This window comes from Myotis lucifugus, unplaced genomic scaffold (genome assembly GCF_000147115.1).
Source record: "Myotis lucifugus unplaced genomic scaffold, Myoluc2.0 scaffold_321, whole genome shotgun sequence".
Taxonomy (NCBI): domain Eukaryota; kingdom Metazoa; phylum Chordata; class Mammalia; order Chiroptera; family Vespertilionidae; genus Myotis; species Myotis lucifugus.
Window position 1 is genome coordinate 370,209 of NW_005871369.1, and position 17,979 is coordinate 388,187.

The window sequence follows — 17,979 nt, forward strand, 5'->3', positions numbered from 1 at the left end:
GGCAGGGTGTGCTCAGCATTGCTCGACATGCACACATAGCACAGGAGCCTTCCTGTCCAGGCCTTAAGGATGAGCTCCAAAAACACAAATGCACAGGGTCCTTCTTCAGAGAAAACCCCTTTGGCTACCTTAGTCTAAAAATTCCATTCTTACACGCCTGTCTATCTTTCCTACCAATTAGATCCTTAACAACACATAGTGGCTGATTGCTGTTTAGTTTCTTTTTGGAGAAAATCCATTTGATTTTGAATCATGCCCATGCACTTCTAACCTTACAAAACATGCTTATTGTTCCAATCAGGTATTGGTAAGAACAAATGGTCAACATACATAAACAACCAGTTTACTTCATACATACTTTAGCAACACAAGCTTGAATAAAGTGTTTTAATGAGTCTTCAAAGGGAAAGCTTTTTGTAAAAGTAGTTTTTTCTTTTAACAAAAGAGAAATATGGAAGGAAATCCAGTATAAAAACTCCTAAGACCAGTAAAGCGGTCGCTGGCTGACCTGATGTGTCTTGTCATTTAAGTTGTCATGTTTCCCAGGCCCAGGACTCCAGAGTGCACACAGCTAGGCTGTTCTCGGGTGACTCTAAGTCAGACGGTAACTGCACTGAAGTGGGGTTTTAGCCATAATTCACTCAAATAAACTCCGTCTTCTAGCTTCATTTCCTTGGAAATCTGGCCCCTACTTTGTAGTTTCCACCACATTCTGATTACCATTTCATTCCTGACAGCTGACCTGGGGACTTTTCCCCTCGGCCAGTAAAATTCTAAACAATAGTTTGGTTTTCATTAAAGCTCTTTGCTGGAGAATATGCTGTTCACAATAGTGGTTGGACCCTTTTGGGAGGATGCTGTGAGGATTTTAGGTGAGTTGGAGAATGTATTCATAAATGTAGCATATGGGGATCAGCCTGGGTTTTCACTTCTCTCCTGATGTTAGGAATCATATATATGATTAAAATATCGTATATATACACATATAGTGTGTCCCAAAAATGTATAGATATTTTGAATAATTATAAAGGCAGTGTTTATTAAAATACATTTCTTTTTCAAATTGAGCTATCTGCTGTTAAAGTGTGTATACACTGTTTTCGGATATATATATATATATATATATATATATATATATATATATATATATATATGGTTATTCTTGCTGCCCCAGCGTGCCTTCACTGCACCACGCCAGGAGGTCACCTCACTCCTCTCCCCCGAGAGGAAGCCCTCATCAGAATGGTGTCCTACACTCAGGACTGGCCCTGGAGCCAACTTCTCATTTTCCAGGTCAGGGGCATGTTTCCTGCTGTGAACGCCCCACACAACTCCAGCTACTCCCCTGAGAGGCACATAAGAACATAGACTTTAGTGAAGGGACCTAGAAAACAGAACTTTGGAGTCTTAGGAAATACATGATCAATATTTCTTCAAAGATCTCACAAATTCAGGAATCTTATGGTTACATCTGACCCTGGAGTTAATTATGGGAAGCTCAGAACTCAAAGCATCTTAAAAAGAATAGAGCAAAATCTCTCAGACTACATTAAAATAGCCTTAAAGCTCTGAGAATAATCGATAAAAGTCAGGAAGTGCTCAATTAATGATGAAACCTACAAATAACTGAGCTTAATGGAGTGCAATCCTGGAGATGTAACAAGCACTATGGGGCATTAACCTTAGAAAGTGAAGTTTATACCTAATTGATTTCTCATGATTGTCAGTGTATTTGGCCCTTTAACTTGCTTTATGAACTTTCCCTTTGTGCAAATGGCAGGGAAGAGCAGGGTGAGCTGGGGCGGGGTGGGGAGGGCTATATGGCTGCACCCCTAAGTTTGTTTTGCTTTCTCAGAATTCCCTACCAGCACAGCCAAGCGCCAAACCTGCCCCTCAAGGCCGGCTCAGACGACAGGTTCTGCTCGGAGGTTTCCAGCGGGCGAGTCCTCCAATGTGGGTCTATTTAAGGAGCCAGGCTGCGTGAGGAAGAGCTGTTTCTCTAAAAGTTGAATGAACAGCACAGGGTTGGCTGGTCCCCTCCTGCCATTTAAGTGATAGATTCCAACCCTGCACAACATGCACAGTGAGTTAAGTAGGCCCTTTACCGAGTAATCCCCTTGGATCCAATTATTAAAATCCAGCCCGTTTTAAACTGACACATCTGTCTCCTAGCACAGTATCAGCACGGTGAGATCTGCGCTAAGTGATGAATAATCTACAGATGAAACCTGATTGTGATTTTCTGACTGGAGCGACATCAAAAGTTAATAGACTTATTCCAACTTGTCAGAGGTGGAACTGGGGAGAGATGTCCCCCTGCCCATCCTGAGCTTTACTCCGCTTCTATCACCGTTTGGTTAAAATCTTAACTAACTTTTTAATATTTTCCCTACACGATACCTACACACAAATGATTTTTTTAAAATTCCCAGTTTATGCTGTTACAATATACAAATGTGTCATTCTTGGTCTGGAGATGTTTCCTGGCAAATGTTAGCATAAACCTTTATGCTCAGAGGTGAAGGGTGAACCAGGACGGGCCGTGGAGGCAAACACATCGGGGGCACAGTGAACCGAAGAGCACGGCCCTCCTCAGCCCCGTGACGGGCAGGACGCTTCACCCCGACCTCCAGCTCAACTGCTCATGCCCTCCCTCAGGCAGCTGGGACTCTGGCCGGGGCCTGGAATGCGGGCGCTACAATTTGTAGGCCAGTGTCAGTGTTTTAGAGCCCCGGTGCTTTAGTGTCGGGCGGGTTGTGTGACTACAGTGTCAGGCGGGTTGTATGACGAAGGAACAGGTGCAAACTGAGGCTCCTGCCATCTAGCCAGTGAGGAGGCTGCCCTCAGATGGCCACTCTGGCCCCTGGGCTCACAACAGAAATGACAAGACTCGCCATCTTTCAAGCCGTTAAGAATCGCGGCATGTTCGTGAGATGAGTCTACTTGGAACACGATCGCCCTTGAAGACTGCATTGCTCTTTTCCCAGGCTTGCCTTGCCTCTCAGCAGTGCTGAGCAAGTAGATAAACAGTAATGTGATACCAACCGTGAACTGCTGGCTCTGTCGTCGCCGTTGTGTCTACAGACAGGAACAGAGGATTGGAGGAAGGGAAGAAACAGGAGGAACGGCATGCAAAAAAAGGGAAAATGGAAAAAAATGGAACAGATAATATATGAGCAAGCTTTCAAAGAACATCGCGTGACAAGCAATAATAAATGAAAAGCAAAAAGCATTTGAAGTGAGTTGCACTGTTTTAAGACATGCCTTCAGCTCAAAGCTGCGAGCCAGTGGGGAGGACGGTAAGCCCTTTGGTTCTGGGGTCCTGCCAGGACACACCTACTTGCTGGCGTAGTCAGGGAACATGCAACGTGACGAGAAACACCAGTGCAAGCCCAGTAACTGGCGGACGGCTCCTAACGCATCAGGCTCAGGACTGGACACAAAAGCTGTCGGAAGCTGGCTAAACGATGCATTCATACATTCAAACATTGCCTTTGTTCGAACCCCACCCGCCGGCACTGGGGTCAGCACTCCCAGTCAGGCCTCCCTGAATCAGCTGCACTTTTGGATCATCTATGGCTTGTGCTCAGGTGCCCGTAGATGAATATATGGGTCCCAGTTTTCCACCCAGTGTTGTTTCGGCAGAGCTCAGCGGGGCAGTCCTGGTAATCGGGAGGCCCTGGCAAGGAACATGGTCAAGGTTTTCAGATTCGTTTCTACACACACACACACACACACACACACACACACACACACGTGCACACACACATACACATGCACCACTAAGCCACTCCTCATTCGCAGACCTTACTATGGCACATTTGAAGAGCAGGAGTCTGTCATGGAAACACCCATGTTAACTTGCCAGATGCCACTTCTAATCCCGTGACATCCAAAAATTAAAAGTCTCCAGCCAACCCTCGGCTCACAACTCAGAAGCACATGCGTGCTGCGAGCCGCCGGAGTGCTGCCTGCGCGGCTGCCTCAGGAGACTGCGCGTGGACTTGTCACTGCCAAATGCACTCCGTCTTCCTTCTAGCCCCGATGCAGGTGCGTGTCTCCTTCTTCCACGCCGGCCTTACTGGCTCCTCCTCCCGGCAAACTCAAAGCGCTCCATAAATGTGCTCTTTATTCTCGGCTACAGGGGAGGTGGCACACACATCTAGAAAATGCACAATGATACTCTTTCCCAGCCACTTTAACACCACTCTTCTCGCCAGCGCCACACCGATGGCAACCCGCCCGGCCAGGCTGTAGTTTCCCTTCTCCGCCTCGCAAGCGCGTCTCCTTCCACGTCCCCCTCGCGCGGAGGTGCGGCTCTGGGTGCCACTGCAGCAGTGACCTGTGCATTCTCTAATGCAGCTGTTCAGCTGGTCACTATTTTCACAGGTTTTGCAGATTTCAAAGGACTATTTCGGACTCAACACAGGCAATGTTTAAATGCACTGGAATGCTAACATCACTTTTTCTTTTTTTTTGGTCAAATGAGCCTGGTGCTTCCCATTTGTAAGTATGACATGTGAACCGCACTGGTGTTCCCTGCAGTTGGCATAGTTTCCTTAGGATCCCACTCCATCAGAGCTCAGAGCCCTTCCCGGAGCGAGAATTAACCAAAAGTCTGAGCGGCTACTGTAGCATAATCTCACTTTTAACTGGGTTTTTGAAGAACAGAAGAAGGAGAGAAAAGCATAAAATTCACCACATAAGAACATGATACTTACAAGTCGAGTCTGTATGCATAAAATAGCAGTAAAAATACCCCAAATTGTACAGTTGAAACCTCTACACCAGATTCTTGTGACACAGTCCACACATGTCTTTACTTGAAATATCCAAGTGAAATGTTAGTTTGAGGTACTTCCAACTTCAAGGGCAAAATCCAATGCACTTTGTATTGAAACACTTATATGCATGTTCATACATCGTGTAGCTAGGCATTGCTCCGCTCAACATTTACAAAAGGCAATGAACATTTTTGGCTCGTTATTTTTGTAGTAGTGTTTCTAATATGCTTTATTTTCACCAAGTAAATCATTAGTAGAGAATGAAAGCAAGGGGGTGGAGTCCTCACAAAGAATAGCTTAGCGTTAACCAGTGACTCCCAATTTAAATTTACTGTCTCCCTACATCACAACTTCATGTCAGCTTATGATGAAGTCGGACTAAGTGGAGCTGGCCGTCAGCTTCCAGGTGGGTACGAGAACATAAATGAAGGCAAGTTCACGGTGCAGCTTGCTTCCCCATTCTGGGGACGGGAAACCCATCAATTGTACCCCAAAGGGCAGGAGAAAGGGAGGGTGAGAAGGAAAATCACTTCTCAAGCATTCCAGTCGAACAGCACCGTTTCTGCAGCTGGTAATGGTAGAACCATGATCGGCTGTGCAGCAGGAGATGCAGCAGAAACGAGGCTGTGGCTACAGAGTGTACATGCCTGAGGGTGTGTGCCTGAGCCGCTGGTCCCATTTCTCTGAGAGCATCTGGTATGCTACCTGAACAGAGGCTATTTCAAATAAAGAATTAAAAAAACAATTCTTTGGAAGTGACTTTGCGCTCCCCACAGGAGAGCACCGTGACAGAATCTAATTCTCCTTCATAATTGCATTACGACTTCATGCAGAAACCAGCCTCGGCTCTGAAGCGGGGCCGCCTGTGCAGCGGGGATTATAGGGGATCTTAATCAGAAGACTGGGGCGATGTGCAAGCCCACTCCTGTGAATCAACTCGGGGGGCCGCGCAGCGTTTGGTAACGTTCTCGGTGTACAGCAGGCAACAGGCGAATAGTACATTTCCAATATAAGTTACAAATGCTACAATTAGCTTGAAAAAAGAGAGTGCCTAATTACCCTAACAGAGGCTTTTTCCAACTTCATTTTGGTGCTGCCTCTCAAGGGTCCCCTTTGAGCTGGGTCTACGGGGGAAACAGGCCCCCACAAGACTGAGCTGGACTTGCAGAGCTAAAGGGCTAGAAATGGAAAAGGCTTTGCCCAGCTACTGTCTTTATTTTAATTTTAATTATAATGAGGGCAAATTTATTGTACATTTGTCTTATGTGGTCAACACAAAACAATCCCATGTTCTTGAAAACCCAGCAAGTGTGCCCATTCTTACCAGTCACTCCCCAGCTGCTTTAGGAGTGGCATCGAGGTGTCCGAGGGTGGGCCCCACGCTGCTACTAGAAAGATGCATTTCACTAAATATGGACTTTTCTTCTTAGTCTCCCAACCACACAAACAATGTATGGGGCCCGAGCTCGAATAAATTAAACATCATCTATATTTCATGTTGCGGGAGATGATATTCACACAATGAAAGGCCTGACAATGTGTGATATTAGAGACACTAGCCATTTAACCAAGTAGAAAAGAAATTACTGCCTGAGAGGCAGCTGGGCAATATTTAGTTGAAACAGTCATGTGTAAGCTCCGCTGTGGCACATGCTAATCCTTTCATATGGATTCTCTCCAACTTAGAATTGTTCAACGAGTGTGACAGACTGGGGGTTTAAAGCTAATCCATAAATTAGTCCGCGCTCTCAAACACAACGGGGGCCATAAATGAAAATGAAAATCCTAGAACCAAATTAAATTCACAACCTTAAATACCTTCTCTTCTCCAGTTGCTCGGCGCAGCCCCTACTCCGCCATGAGCCACTGCGAGGCTGCGGGGGGAGGGGGGGGGCGCGGAGTACAGAACAATGCAGTGTAATAACCACGAGCCCAATCTGCTCCAGAGCAGCGCTTAATTGTAAAGAATTTAAATTCCCCCATTTTGATTGTCATAAGCTTAAATGAAAGCATACTAAGCAGTCCAGACGCATTTTAATACACTTTCCCCAGTTTACTTTCTTAACTAAAGTTAATAAGGAGCCAATGGTTTTCTTAATTGAATTCCCCTTCAGTTTGTGTGAGGGAGCTGCCTTTAATCAAAGGCATGCTGCGCTGGCCAATATATCTATATCTATGTCTATATCTATATCTATTCTATATCTATATCTAATCTATATCTATCTATCTCTAACTCTATCTAATCCATATCAATCTATATTTATATCTAATCTATATCTAATCTATCTATATCTATATCTATATCTATATCTATATCTATATCTGTTTATTTATTTATTTATACTTATTTGAAATCTACTGAAAGCAAAAGCACGTGCTGGGAAATTAAACTTCGAAATTTATTTTCTACTGGTTTTGCGGTTAATTTTCTTCCCATCTATGTTGTGCTTTCATTAAACTGATTTCTCAGAGGCAGGAGAAGTGGACAGGGACAAAATGAAGGTAAAGGCCCGGTCAGAGCTACGACAAGGCTCCAGACTCCTGAATGCGCGCCCCCACCCCCTATCCAAGTGAAGACACTGTGTCCAGAACAACAGGGTGGGTGCTGGTTAAGCAGCTTCAAGTTGTGATAAAGCTTCTTCAGAAACGTTCCCTGGTGCTGCTGTGCCCCTGAGATCTTTCCATTTGAAAACCAGATGTTCTGAAAACCATGGGAGTCTGTACAGTGGCTTCATTTCACAAGGAAGCAATCCCGGTGTCACATATGAGTGAATGCTGATGGGAGAAAGGGGCAAGGCACAGGGAGGCGAGGACGGAGAGGGTGTTGCCAGGAGGTGCTGGTGGGAGAGGGAAGCGGCGGCAGCGCCTACTATTCCCCCTGCGTTAGACCGGGACTGGGCCCTTCTGCCAAGTCCTCACTTTAGCTTACGCCGTTCTCAGCTGAGAAACCTGCATGCATGATGTTATTGTTTGCACTGTTGGTAGAGCGTCAGTATGGAAGCATGTGAAGTCTTTACCTCGTGACTTACTTTTAAACAAGGAGCAGAAAAGTATGGAAACTATGATAGAAGCATTACTTTCCATCTCTTGTTCCTTTTTTTGAAAAATGTAGAATCACAGGAGCTTCTTCACTATGGTATGCTAATTTCCTCCCTTCCCGCACAATCACGCTGGGCCCAAGCTGGTGGGCTAGGATGCTATTTGTCATGGGCTTATGATCATCAGTAAAATGAAAATAGTATGAAAAGATGGTCAGTTCTTTGGGGGCAAAACTTGAAAAGGTGGCTCTTACATAAAAGGCCGCATAAGCAGTTACTAGGGTCCTGATAATGTGCCCGTCCCCGGCCACACGGGCGCATCGGGGAGCTCAGGAAGCGCTGAATGAAAAGCCGTTTCACAGAGCAGATCCAACTCCAGGGAAAGGGCAATTTGGAGAACATTCTGGGATGAAAGATGAGCACGTTCTAGCACCGATGGGTAGTATATGCCTGGAACATAGCACACAGCACACACACTGACGGAGGGAGCTGGAAGCAGTTTGGCCTCAGGCTTCATTTCCAAAATGCCGTTCTTTCTTCTCTTATTCCACCCCTATCTCTCCCACCTCCAGCTTGCCAACCTTGCTCTCTCTCCCACAGCTCACTTCCCAAAGTCGAAAGGTTTCTTCCTTTACCAGAGCAAAGTCCCTAGAAAATTCAAGCCTGGTTCCCTTCAGGGCGGGGTTTCAATCAGCGCTGGGGCCAGATAATTCTTTCTTGTGCATTACGGGATGTTTAGAGCATCTGGGCCTCCATCCAATACGTGCTATTAGTACCGCAGTTGTGACAACCAAAAATGTCTCCAGATGCCGCCAACCGTCCCTGGGAGGGGGCGGGGCACCGGAGGGACTGGTGCGTTAACATGGTCCTTGGCCGAGAACCACTGCTTTAGGGGCAGACCCAGGGCCTTCTTGGGGCAATTCTAGAGAGAAGGCGCCCTAGAGGCAGGGAGCTGCCTGCCATCCTTTCTTATTCACACGTACTCATTCTTGGACCACTGACCTCTGACCCTGGCCTCAGTCTCCGCCTGTGTCCCTCGACCAACTGACTACAGGGCGCCCCAACGTGCATGACCTGGTCCCCCTCAGCCAGTGTTAGGGCAGGGGGAGGCTTCGGGCCCCGCAGGCGCTAGCACAGCGCTGTGCGCATTAGGGTGCCTGTGTTTGTCGGATGCGTTCCTGAAATCAGACAGGGGGTGCCCTCCTGCGCCACCAGGAGACCAGCAAGAGCCAGCAGCCCAGGCCCCGGAGCAGTGGCTCTGCGGGGCGGCCTCCGTCCTGCAGAGGCGCCTGTGCGCCCCCTGCACTTGGGCCTAAGAGACTGCACACCTGCGCCGCCAGCACCGCCCTCCCCCCCATCGCCAGATGCTCCGCAGGACGCAGCGTCACTTCCTCTACTGATGCCAGACCCACCGCACACAGGGCGGCTCGTGCACTGGATGGGCAGCCGAAGTAGCCACGGGAACCTGAGGGCAGGACTCACTGCCCCACGGAAACGGGCTTTCAGTTCTCAGATGCCAATCAGAGAAACCTGGCCATTTTCTTTTCCAAGAAACAAAACATCCTAATTGGCTATGTACTTAAAAAAGGAGAAAACCTCACTTAGAAATGACCTACTTAATTGCTACGAAGGGAGTGTTCAATGTGCTTCTGAATTCGGCCCCATAGCTACTCATTTCTTATTCTGGGGTGATTCAGTGTTTAATGTGGGGGGTCGCATGCCGAGACCTGCAGGTTGATGCCCTGGCCTGAGGGCCGTGAGCCGGAGGGGGTTAGACCGAGCTCGGCCCCGCGGCTGGGAGCCCGACTCAGGACGCGGCCAGTGCAGACGGCGCAGTGCGCACAGGCCTCGGGGCGCACATCCCCCCCCCCGCCCCCGCCCCCAGCCCGAGGGAAAGCGTGACCACACTGGCAGGCAAAGCGGTCACCAGCGCAGAGCGGGACTTCTATGTGGGCCTCACACAAAACGTCAACCGCCTTCAAAAAAGTTCAAAACGAAACAAAAGGCGCCCGACCCCCAGCGAGGCCCCTCGGGCTGGTTTCCGGGAGGGACCTCGTGAGGGCTTCCTACCGGCCAGGCCGTGTCCCTGTGTTCACAGGACTCCGGGACCACGCCAGGCACACAGGTGGCTCCTCCACATGAGAGCACAGACCCACCCGAATGAAACCACAACCTGAGGTGACTTTTCGAAAGGGGGGGTTGCCTTCTAATAGCAATGGTCGGAACAGCGATAGATGTGAGGACATCAACCCCCATGAAGGACATCAAGACACCAGAGAGCCTCACAGAGGGTGCGCGAGGCTCTGCGCGCCTCCCTCTGGTCTGTGCCTGGGTGTGCGTCTGCTTTTTCATTGGGAAAGAGATTCTCATGCCATTAAGGCCGTATAGGCTTGGGAAGCCAAATGCTCCTCAGCTCCAGAGCCTGCACAGATGCCCACGGAGGAGGCTGCCTGCCAGGCAGGAGGCCCCCCAGGACAGGGAGGACGGCCACTCTGCTCCTCCCACCTGCGCGCCTGTGGCTCCTGGGCCACCTGCAGACTGCGTTTGCAGGGCTCTCTCAGCATCTCCAGGGGGAAGCTCTGGCTGTCCTGAGGGCGGGGCGATAGGGAACTCAAGGACAGCCTGCCTCCCTAACGGGGACAACCTGGGTGTCCTGGTTACAGAGGATGAAAGGCAGCAATGGAATACTTCCTTTCAGAGACACCAGAAATCAACTCTGACCTGTGGAGTTTACAAACATTTTTCTGTCGAATTTGTACGTTTTCTCATAATGAAACTCTGACCTGGGAGTGGGTTGCAGTTATTGCATTTGACTGGGAGGAAAAAACAAAACAGATGGCTGTGGGCTTCTTTACGTTCAGGCTTTATGTCACTGTCACTGGATCTAGCTGTTGAGGCTGTTAAGGCTAATGGTGGCTGTAACATACCGAGCAGTGCAGGAGAGAAGAGTGGACATGAACTTGGCTACCCATTTGGCAAGGCTCAGTTTGGACAATTTGTAGGAACTGACCCAAGTCCGGGGGATAGCCTGGACTTTATTCAATGGGACGCAGAAGCATTCAGCTCATCACCTTTAATCGGTTTGGAGAACGGAGCCAATGTTAAATTCCACGGGTGTACTTTCTGGGCAAGATAAATAGATACAAAGCGGCTTGTTAAGACACAGCGAGCCTGTAAGATCACAGCCGTTAAGGCAGCTGATTCTCCAGTGTTGTTTTAGTGGCAATTTTTGTCGACCTGCTCATGGGAGTGCAGGTGCGGCTCTGGGAATTCATGACCACGAGTGCACTGTGTGTGCAGAGGGGCCAGCAGCTGACACCAGGAGCCACAGTGCGCCTGGGAGATCACCGTGCACAACCTTGAATGAGAGGCCGAGAGCAGAGAGAGCGACGCTGGAACAGGCCCTATCATAGGCACCTTCAATGTGGGCAGAACACAGCACTCTTGTTTTTAAAGTGTCCCTTCAACATAGGGTCTGCCGCGTGAGCGTGAACTGACAGCAGCGGAGTAAGAGCAGCAGGGGTGGGAGTGAAGAGTCGGGACTGGGGACCAAGCGCCTCTCCGGCCACTGAGACTGACTGTGGGGAGGGGTCAGGCAGTGGGAGGACAGGTCTTAACAAAAGAAAAAGCCTAAGCCGAAGATAGGCCAGCACAAAGGGAGTGTGCCCCGCTGAGAGAATGTAGAGCTGCACGGAGGCAGGCTCGGCCACCCTGAAGGGTGCCCCTGCTGGTTCCCCAGCCCCCGCCCCCACCCCAGGGAGCTACTGAGCCGGCTGTGGGCAAGTCTACAGGATGGACGGACCGCTGCAGGGCTCCCTGAACGGGCATGGGCTCCCTGTGCGGGACCTGAGAACCGGCCATGAAACTGACGACCCCCACAGGGCAGCTCCCAGGGGCGGTGGAAACCCGGGGACACGAGCGCAGCCTACGAGGGGCACCCTGGACAAGCGGTGAGAGGTCATAAAGGCAGTGGCCTGGTGTGGAGGGTGACGGCTGCTCTGGGAATGGGAGCTGGGGAGGAGCACCTCCCTGCACTCCTCAGTGACCCAGGAAGGGGAGGCACCCAGCCACCACACCGACAAGCCGAGCTCATGAGCACAGAGGAGCTGGGAAACGCGGAACAGAAATCCGCGGACAGAACTTCAAAGCGGCTCGACAGAACTGAGCTCAGAGCGACACAGCACCAGTGGATGGACTTTCAGAAGGTCCTGAGTGAAGGCACTGCTGCTTTCATCAAGAACACTCAGACATCCTCACTAGCGGCTTAGAGCTCTCTGCTCCACTGAAGGTGGAGGAAACCGTTTCGATGAGCCTCCCTTTCATGAATACTTTGACTTTTTCCATATCCACCTCACGGACTCGGGTGAGAACTGAAGTGTCTGCAGAAAGCCACCGTGCAGGATGCACCACAGCTGGCTGGCGAAGAGCATTGGTAAGAAGGATGGGAGGGGAATCCTCCGTGATTTTAGGAAGGTCCAGTGCTACGATTGTTTACGGGGGCACATGGCCAGAGACCTGCAGTCTCATCAGGCAACAGAATGAAACGAAAGTCATCTTTCAGAGTTTTTCTCATAGAAAGAATTATGTGTTTCTGTGCAGTGGCAAAGGCCTTACCTAAGGAATCCCGCGTGTCTGGTGGACACAGCACCTAGCCCTTCCTACCCTGGTGGACAGAGGCCTCCAAGGCTCCCAGATGGGCACCATCGAGCCGTGTGAGAGCTGCTGGGGTCCGAGAAGGGGGTGGATGGCGGGCTCCCGCCTCACTGACAGTCAGAATGGGAGACTGTGAATCTCACTTAGAACAGGAGCTTCAAAGGGTGCAGAGAGAAAGCCGTCACGGCAGCCACAGCGGCTCCACCCTCCACATTTCTCCAGGGGCAGCCAGGGTGCCCAGCACGGCAAAGGCAGCGACTCCCTCCGATCTTGTCACCACCCAGGCGACCCGAACGGGCAGCAGGATCAGCAGGCAGTCTCGGGCAGGAAGGATGGCGGCGCGTTGGGAACATGGCCACACGGGCATGTTAAAGGGTGTGCGTTCTCATTCACGTGGATGAAGATGAAGTGGAGACAAGGAGAAGACGCAAGGCCAGACTACTTACCATTCAACAACCGTGGCTGAGCATCAGCCACCAGCATGTCCTCTAAGACCAGGCTGCCATTTCCCTAGCATTTGCTTAAATAGTGATGCTTAAAAAAGAGTTCTCTTGTGGGTAACCTGCAAGATAGCCGATCTGCTGTTAAATGCTTGAATGTTAGAGATTGTCTGAGGTCCTTAAGATTCAACCTAAGAACACAGTCTTTGAAGTTCCAAAGTGCAGGACCAATGAAATCCCGATGACTGAAAGGGGACCTGTATGCCTCGTTTTATACATACCAGAAAGACAACACCATGCAGGACATTTCCATGGTAATGACGTACCGTACCTGGGATGATGGTAAGGATGGTGGTGGTGGTGGTGGTGGTGGTGGTGGTTGTTGTGGGAGGAGGGATAGTTGTGGGGGGATCTGGATAAAAAAAAAAAAAGGAAAATCAAACCCACAATGCTGAACACAACAATGACCAGTAATGACAAAACAAAGGCATGAGGACACTGAGATGTTTGTTTGATGGCTCCCCTTTAAAACCAAAAGTATCCTCCAAAGATTTATGTCTTCTAATTATCCCAAAGCCATGGTTGGAAGAGCTAAGAAAAGAAGAGTGTTGTAATAATGACGTCGATGAAGATGAGGAAATGTGAAGTAGAGAAGGGAGGAAAAATAAAAACATAGGACCACCCCCACCGGATCCAATTTCAAAGGTGAAGTTAAATCAGCTCCGCACTTAAGGGCATGATGGGTGTCGTTCACTTTATAATTCCACAGACGGGCGGGAGCAGGGACCGGCTGTCTGCAGGCTCCTGCTTCCTTGCTCTTAGGAATGCTAACCCTCTCATTTCCATCCACGCAGCCCAGCAGGAGGCAAGACCGCTTCTGCCTCCGCATACCTCCACACGGAGAAGAGAGAATGCCACCACTAAGTATCAAGTTCCTTAAAAGTCAATAAAAGTTTACAACTTATCGATATTGATAAGTTAGTTGCCTTTGCTCATGTTAAGAGCTTGACCTAAGTGGACGACAAGGATGAAACCGAAGGAGTGTTTTCCACCTTGTGAACAAGAGGACTAGGTGTCAGTGAGGCCTGACCCTCAGAGCCAGGAATCCCAGGGGAAGCCTCTGTCAGACGCTGCGGTTTTGGGGAAAAGGGAAGGGCAAATATGAAAGAGAGAAATTCCAAGCCCAAATGATCAAACCGAATGTGTTAACTGTCAGCAAGACTTTGAACTAAGCCACCATTCCGCTGTAACAGAGCAGAAGATGACTTGAAGGCTTTTGATTTTAAATTTTATCTAAAGCACGTCAATTTTTTCTCCCTGGCACATCTGGTGTCCTTTAATCTCCAAGTGTGCTCTCAGATTGTCTAATTAATACATCAAACTTTAATTATATACTGCACCTTTACTGGGCTTCGCACAACTTCCTGAAAGTTGATGAAAACATGATCTTGGTTCTTGGTTGTAATGCCTGTTTAAAATGATTCCTACTATTGATCAATAATCCGAGGTTTTAATGTCCCTCACAGACTTCTCTCAGACATACACATATGTACTCATCTGACAGTGAAGAATCAACAGCAAGTTGTTCCGTTTTATGGGAGACATTATTTATTTAAGTTGAGGACACAAGCAGTTTAAGCTATTGTTAAAGCAGCCTCACATAAGACTAGAAGGAATCCACTAAAAACAAAACAAAATCTCATTCTCCTCCAAGTAGAAACCATTAAATTGGTGATTTCAAAACTACTTTTTAAGAAGAACAGGCAGCGTGCTCAGTCTTGCTCCTGAGACACTTTCTCAGGGGCCACAGGTGTGACCTGGCAGCTCACCTGGACGCACTGCCCGCCCCCCCCACACACACACGTGTAGGTGCAGAAAAGGCGCGCTGGCCCTGAGCCAGCACTGAAGACTTCCGCTCCCTCCAGTCCCCAACTCCACTGCACCCAGAGAGGCGCCTGCTGCCCAGCAGTGGGCAGCTAATGTGCTGGTTCAATTATAATACTTATCATTGAATGGCCACTTCTGTACCTGGGGGCTTCCCCTGACACCCTAGACTGCTATTTCTGTACCTGTCTGTAAAAATATTGGCACAACTATGTGATGTCCACCAGTCAATCAAAGAGGACCTGAAGGTGATTTGAAAAAATGGTTATAAACAAGGACTGGGCCATCCTAATGAGGGCAGAGACTCAGGTCAACAGTTCTTTTCATTTTGTGGACAATCACACATTTTCAATTATTTTCCTCACTGCTGGGGAAAATGTTGTCCTTCACATCTGGCTCAAGTGACCTAAATGAATTAGATTCTGCTAACAGGTAAAAAAACTCAGTGTTCAGATCGTGTCCAGCATCAAGAGCAACATGAGCCACTAGTTAAAAAATGCAGAGTTGGAGCTAATGAGCTGGGTTTGACACACAGAAGCAACAGAACAAAACAAATTGGGGCTCAGGCACGAAGCAGCTAGATTCTCGAGGTACAGAAGTTACTTCCAGAGAATTAAACATTGTAAAGGCATGTTAACTCTTAGCTCATAAAGCACTTTGAAAGTTAATGTAGTAGCACAGTAAATCGGCTTTGAAAAGAAAATCTATTCACCATCTTCTCAAATTGCTAGAGTATTTTATCAACAGACTAGCAACACCTCAGGTGAGTATTCTAGCCTGCTTTCCAAGGCCTGCGAGGGGCACAGCGGTAGGTAGGAGGTGGTACAGTGCAGATCCCACAAGGCCCTCATCAAGGACCAGCCCTATCCTGGTGGGGACATGTGTGAATGACATGTGCTAACCTAACATGCAGGTCTCTATGTTTCTTGGCTTTCCCATAATGCACTCTGGCCCAGTGAGTAAATTCCAAAAGAGCAGTCTTATATTGGAGGGAGTTTTTCTATTGGCCATCAGTGAGAATAAAAGGAACTGCAAAGAAAGATACAAATGTCCCTGTGGACTTGGGAGTCAAAGGACCATGGCCCTGACTTAGTAACCTTGTGAACAAGTTATGTGACCTTTCTAAGCCTCATTTTATCTTCTGTAAAATGGGATGAAGACAATGCTTACCTCCTGATGTGATTGTGGAGATCAGAGGTGATTATGCATGTAATACAGCCAGTCATCCTAGAGTGTGGAATAAATACTAGCCATGAGCTAATACCCAAAATTATCCACATATCGCTGTCCACCAAACCCATAAAGTGTTTCTCATCTTGAGATGCAGGAGCAGCAAGTACAATAAATCAACATTGTTTTTCTAGGTGTTTGAGTCTTCTGAATCAAGGAAGCATATAATAGGCTGGTGGAAATCTGTCACTACTTCTTATAATCTGCACTTTTAAGGAGAGCTGAACCAAAGTCTACACCTGGGTAACAGCAATGTGGGGACGGCCTGAGGTTCACACCCTGACTCAGAGAGCAGAGGGGCGAGTTTGGAAGCAAGAGGGAGGCATGTACCTTCCAGCGCTGCCAGTGGCACATCGTGAATAGTCTGAGGGACGGAGTAGCTCTGTGGATTGTCACCCAAAAGTAGGGCACCCACCTGGGAAAGTCATTTCCTTCACTCTGACCTCCTTAACTACCGGGGAGAAGGAATGCTATCGTGTGCAGATCACAGACAACAGGCGCAGTGAGCAAACACTGACCTCAGAAGTCTACTAAATAGGGGATGAGGAGTGGTCCTTTAATTTTGCATTATGCTAAGGACAAAAAGCTCAGGTATGGGCTACAGATTTTATTTTAATATCCACGTAGATATGGTGTAAAGCATTCTTCCATCTCATCAAAGAGAATGTGATTTCTATTTTCTTCACAAGGAAAGTGGCCAGGTTCTAAGTCTGCTGTAAATAAATATTTCACATGTCTGTTTGTGTATATGTGTATACCTGTACACTTACAGTGGGGTTATTTACACTGCTAACAAGAAGAAAGACATGCACTCACACCTCAGATATTTAGAAGACGCTGGCATTTTCCTGCCTATGGTTACTCATTCTGTGTCATGTCAGTTCATGGCTCTTTTTCCTGGTGTTAAACTAACCAAGAGACTGCCATGGAGCAGGAGAGACGCGGCTTGTCATCATCAGCCTGGAGAGGCGGTGGTCCCTCAGCTAAGGGGGAACAGTCACCACACACAGAGCTGACGGGAAGATGTAAATGGGGAAAAGGTTTAAAATGCCCGGCACACGGTGGGATGCTCACTAAAATGTGACTAGAGAACGAAATCCATTGTAACATACTTTAACAATCCTGTAAAAAGATATTAAGAAAGCAAACAAAATTTTTTAAAAATTGTGTCTAAAGCAGTATCTATAGGTCGTTAACGTAGCTACCAAGGACCTTCTATTTTGTTTTTTTTCATTTATTTACTGCCTTGCAACACCTTTTTGTAATGTACCAGATTCATGCTGAAAATAGGGTAGTTTGCTCATCAAAGCAGGAGAAAGGCTAACCCAGGCACCACAGGAAAATACCAATGGGAATAAACTTTCTAAGCTGAAAAGCATGAATTGGTGCGGTTGGATCCTGCAGTCATTAGTTCTCACATCATCTCCATTCCAGATGCCTGGGGACCCCGCTGTCCTGGCAGGAAGGCCCCTGATTATAGGGAGAGGCCTGGCACCGCCCTCCCAGGGGAGACGCTGGGGTCTGCCCCAGGCCCTGCTTCTTGAAGCAAACAACTGGGTTATGGGTTTTCAACTTGACCAAAGACTTGGGGAGAGAACTACAAGTAGCAGCAACATGTACCGCGGCTAAGGGAGGAGAGCTGCATCTCACGTACCATATACATACAGCGTATAATCCGAGTGAGCTTTCCCCACGACGTTGGAGGCTTCGCAGCGGTACGTCCCGTTATCTGTTTTGTTCAGGTTATTGATGAACAGGTTGGGCCCGGACAGCACGGCGTGCTGGGGCATTTCATCATCGACTCGCACCCAGGTTACCTTGACGGGCCTGTGGAGAAGGGGGGGGGGGCAGGCACGTTATCTCCCGCACCAGGTCTGCGCAGACTGCGCGCTCCCACATGGAATCACACGCAGGGCGACACAATTAAAGAGGACTTACCGCAGGTAGTTT

The 17,979-nt window shown here is 48.5% G+C and overlaps 1 protein-coding gene across 4 annotated transcripts in view; it reads right to left on the reverse strand.

Annotated features, from left to right (window-relative positions):
* CADM1 (cell adhesion molecule 1) overlaps positions 1–17,979 on the reverse strand; it is a 347,826-nt gene that overhangs the window by 23,246 nt on the left and 306,601 nt on the right. For 2 of the 4 annotated variants that reach the window (XM_006100646.3, XM_023764208.1), the window contains 2 exons: positions 17,684–17,856; positions 13,247–13,327 (listed from right to left, as the gene is read on the reverse strand). In XM_006100646.3, the coding sequence (XP_006100708.1) occupies positions 13,247–13,327; positions 17,684–17,856 (254 nt within the window). Of the gene's footprint in view, positions 1–13,196; positions 13,328–17,683; positions 17,857–17,979 lie in introns of all 4 variants that reach the window. The other 2 variants (XR_002832101.1, XM_023764209.1) reach the window with 2 other exon arrangements.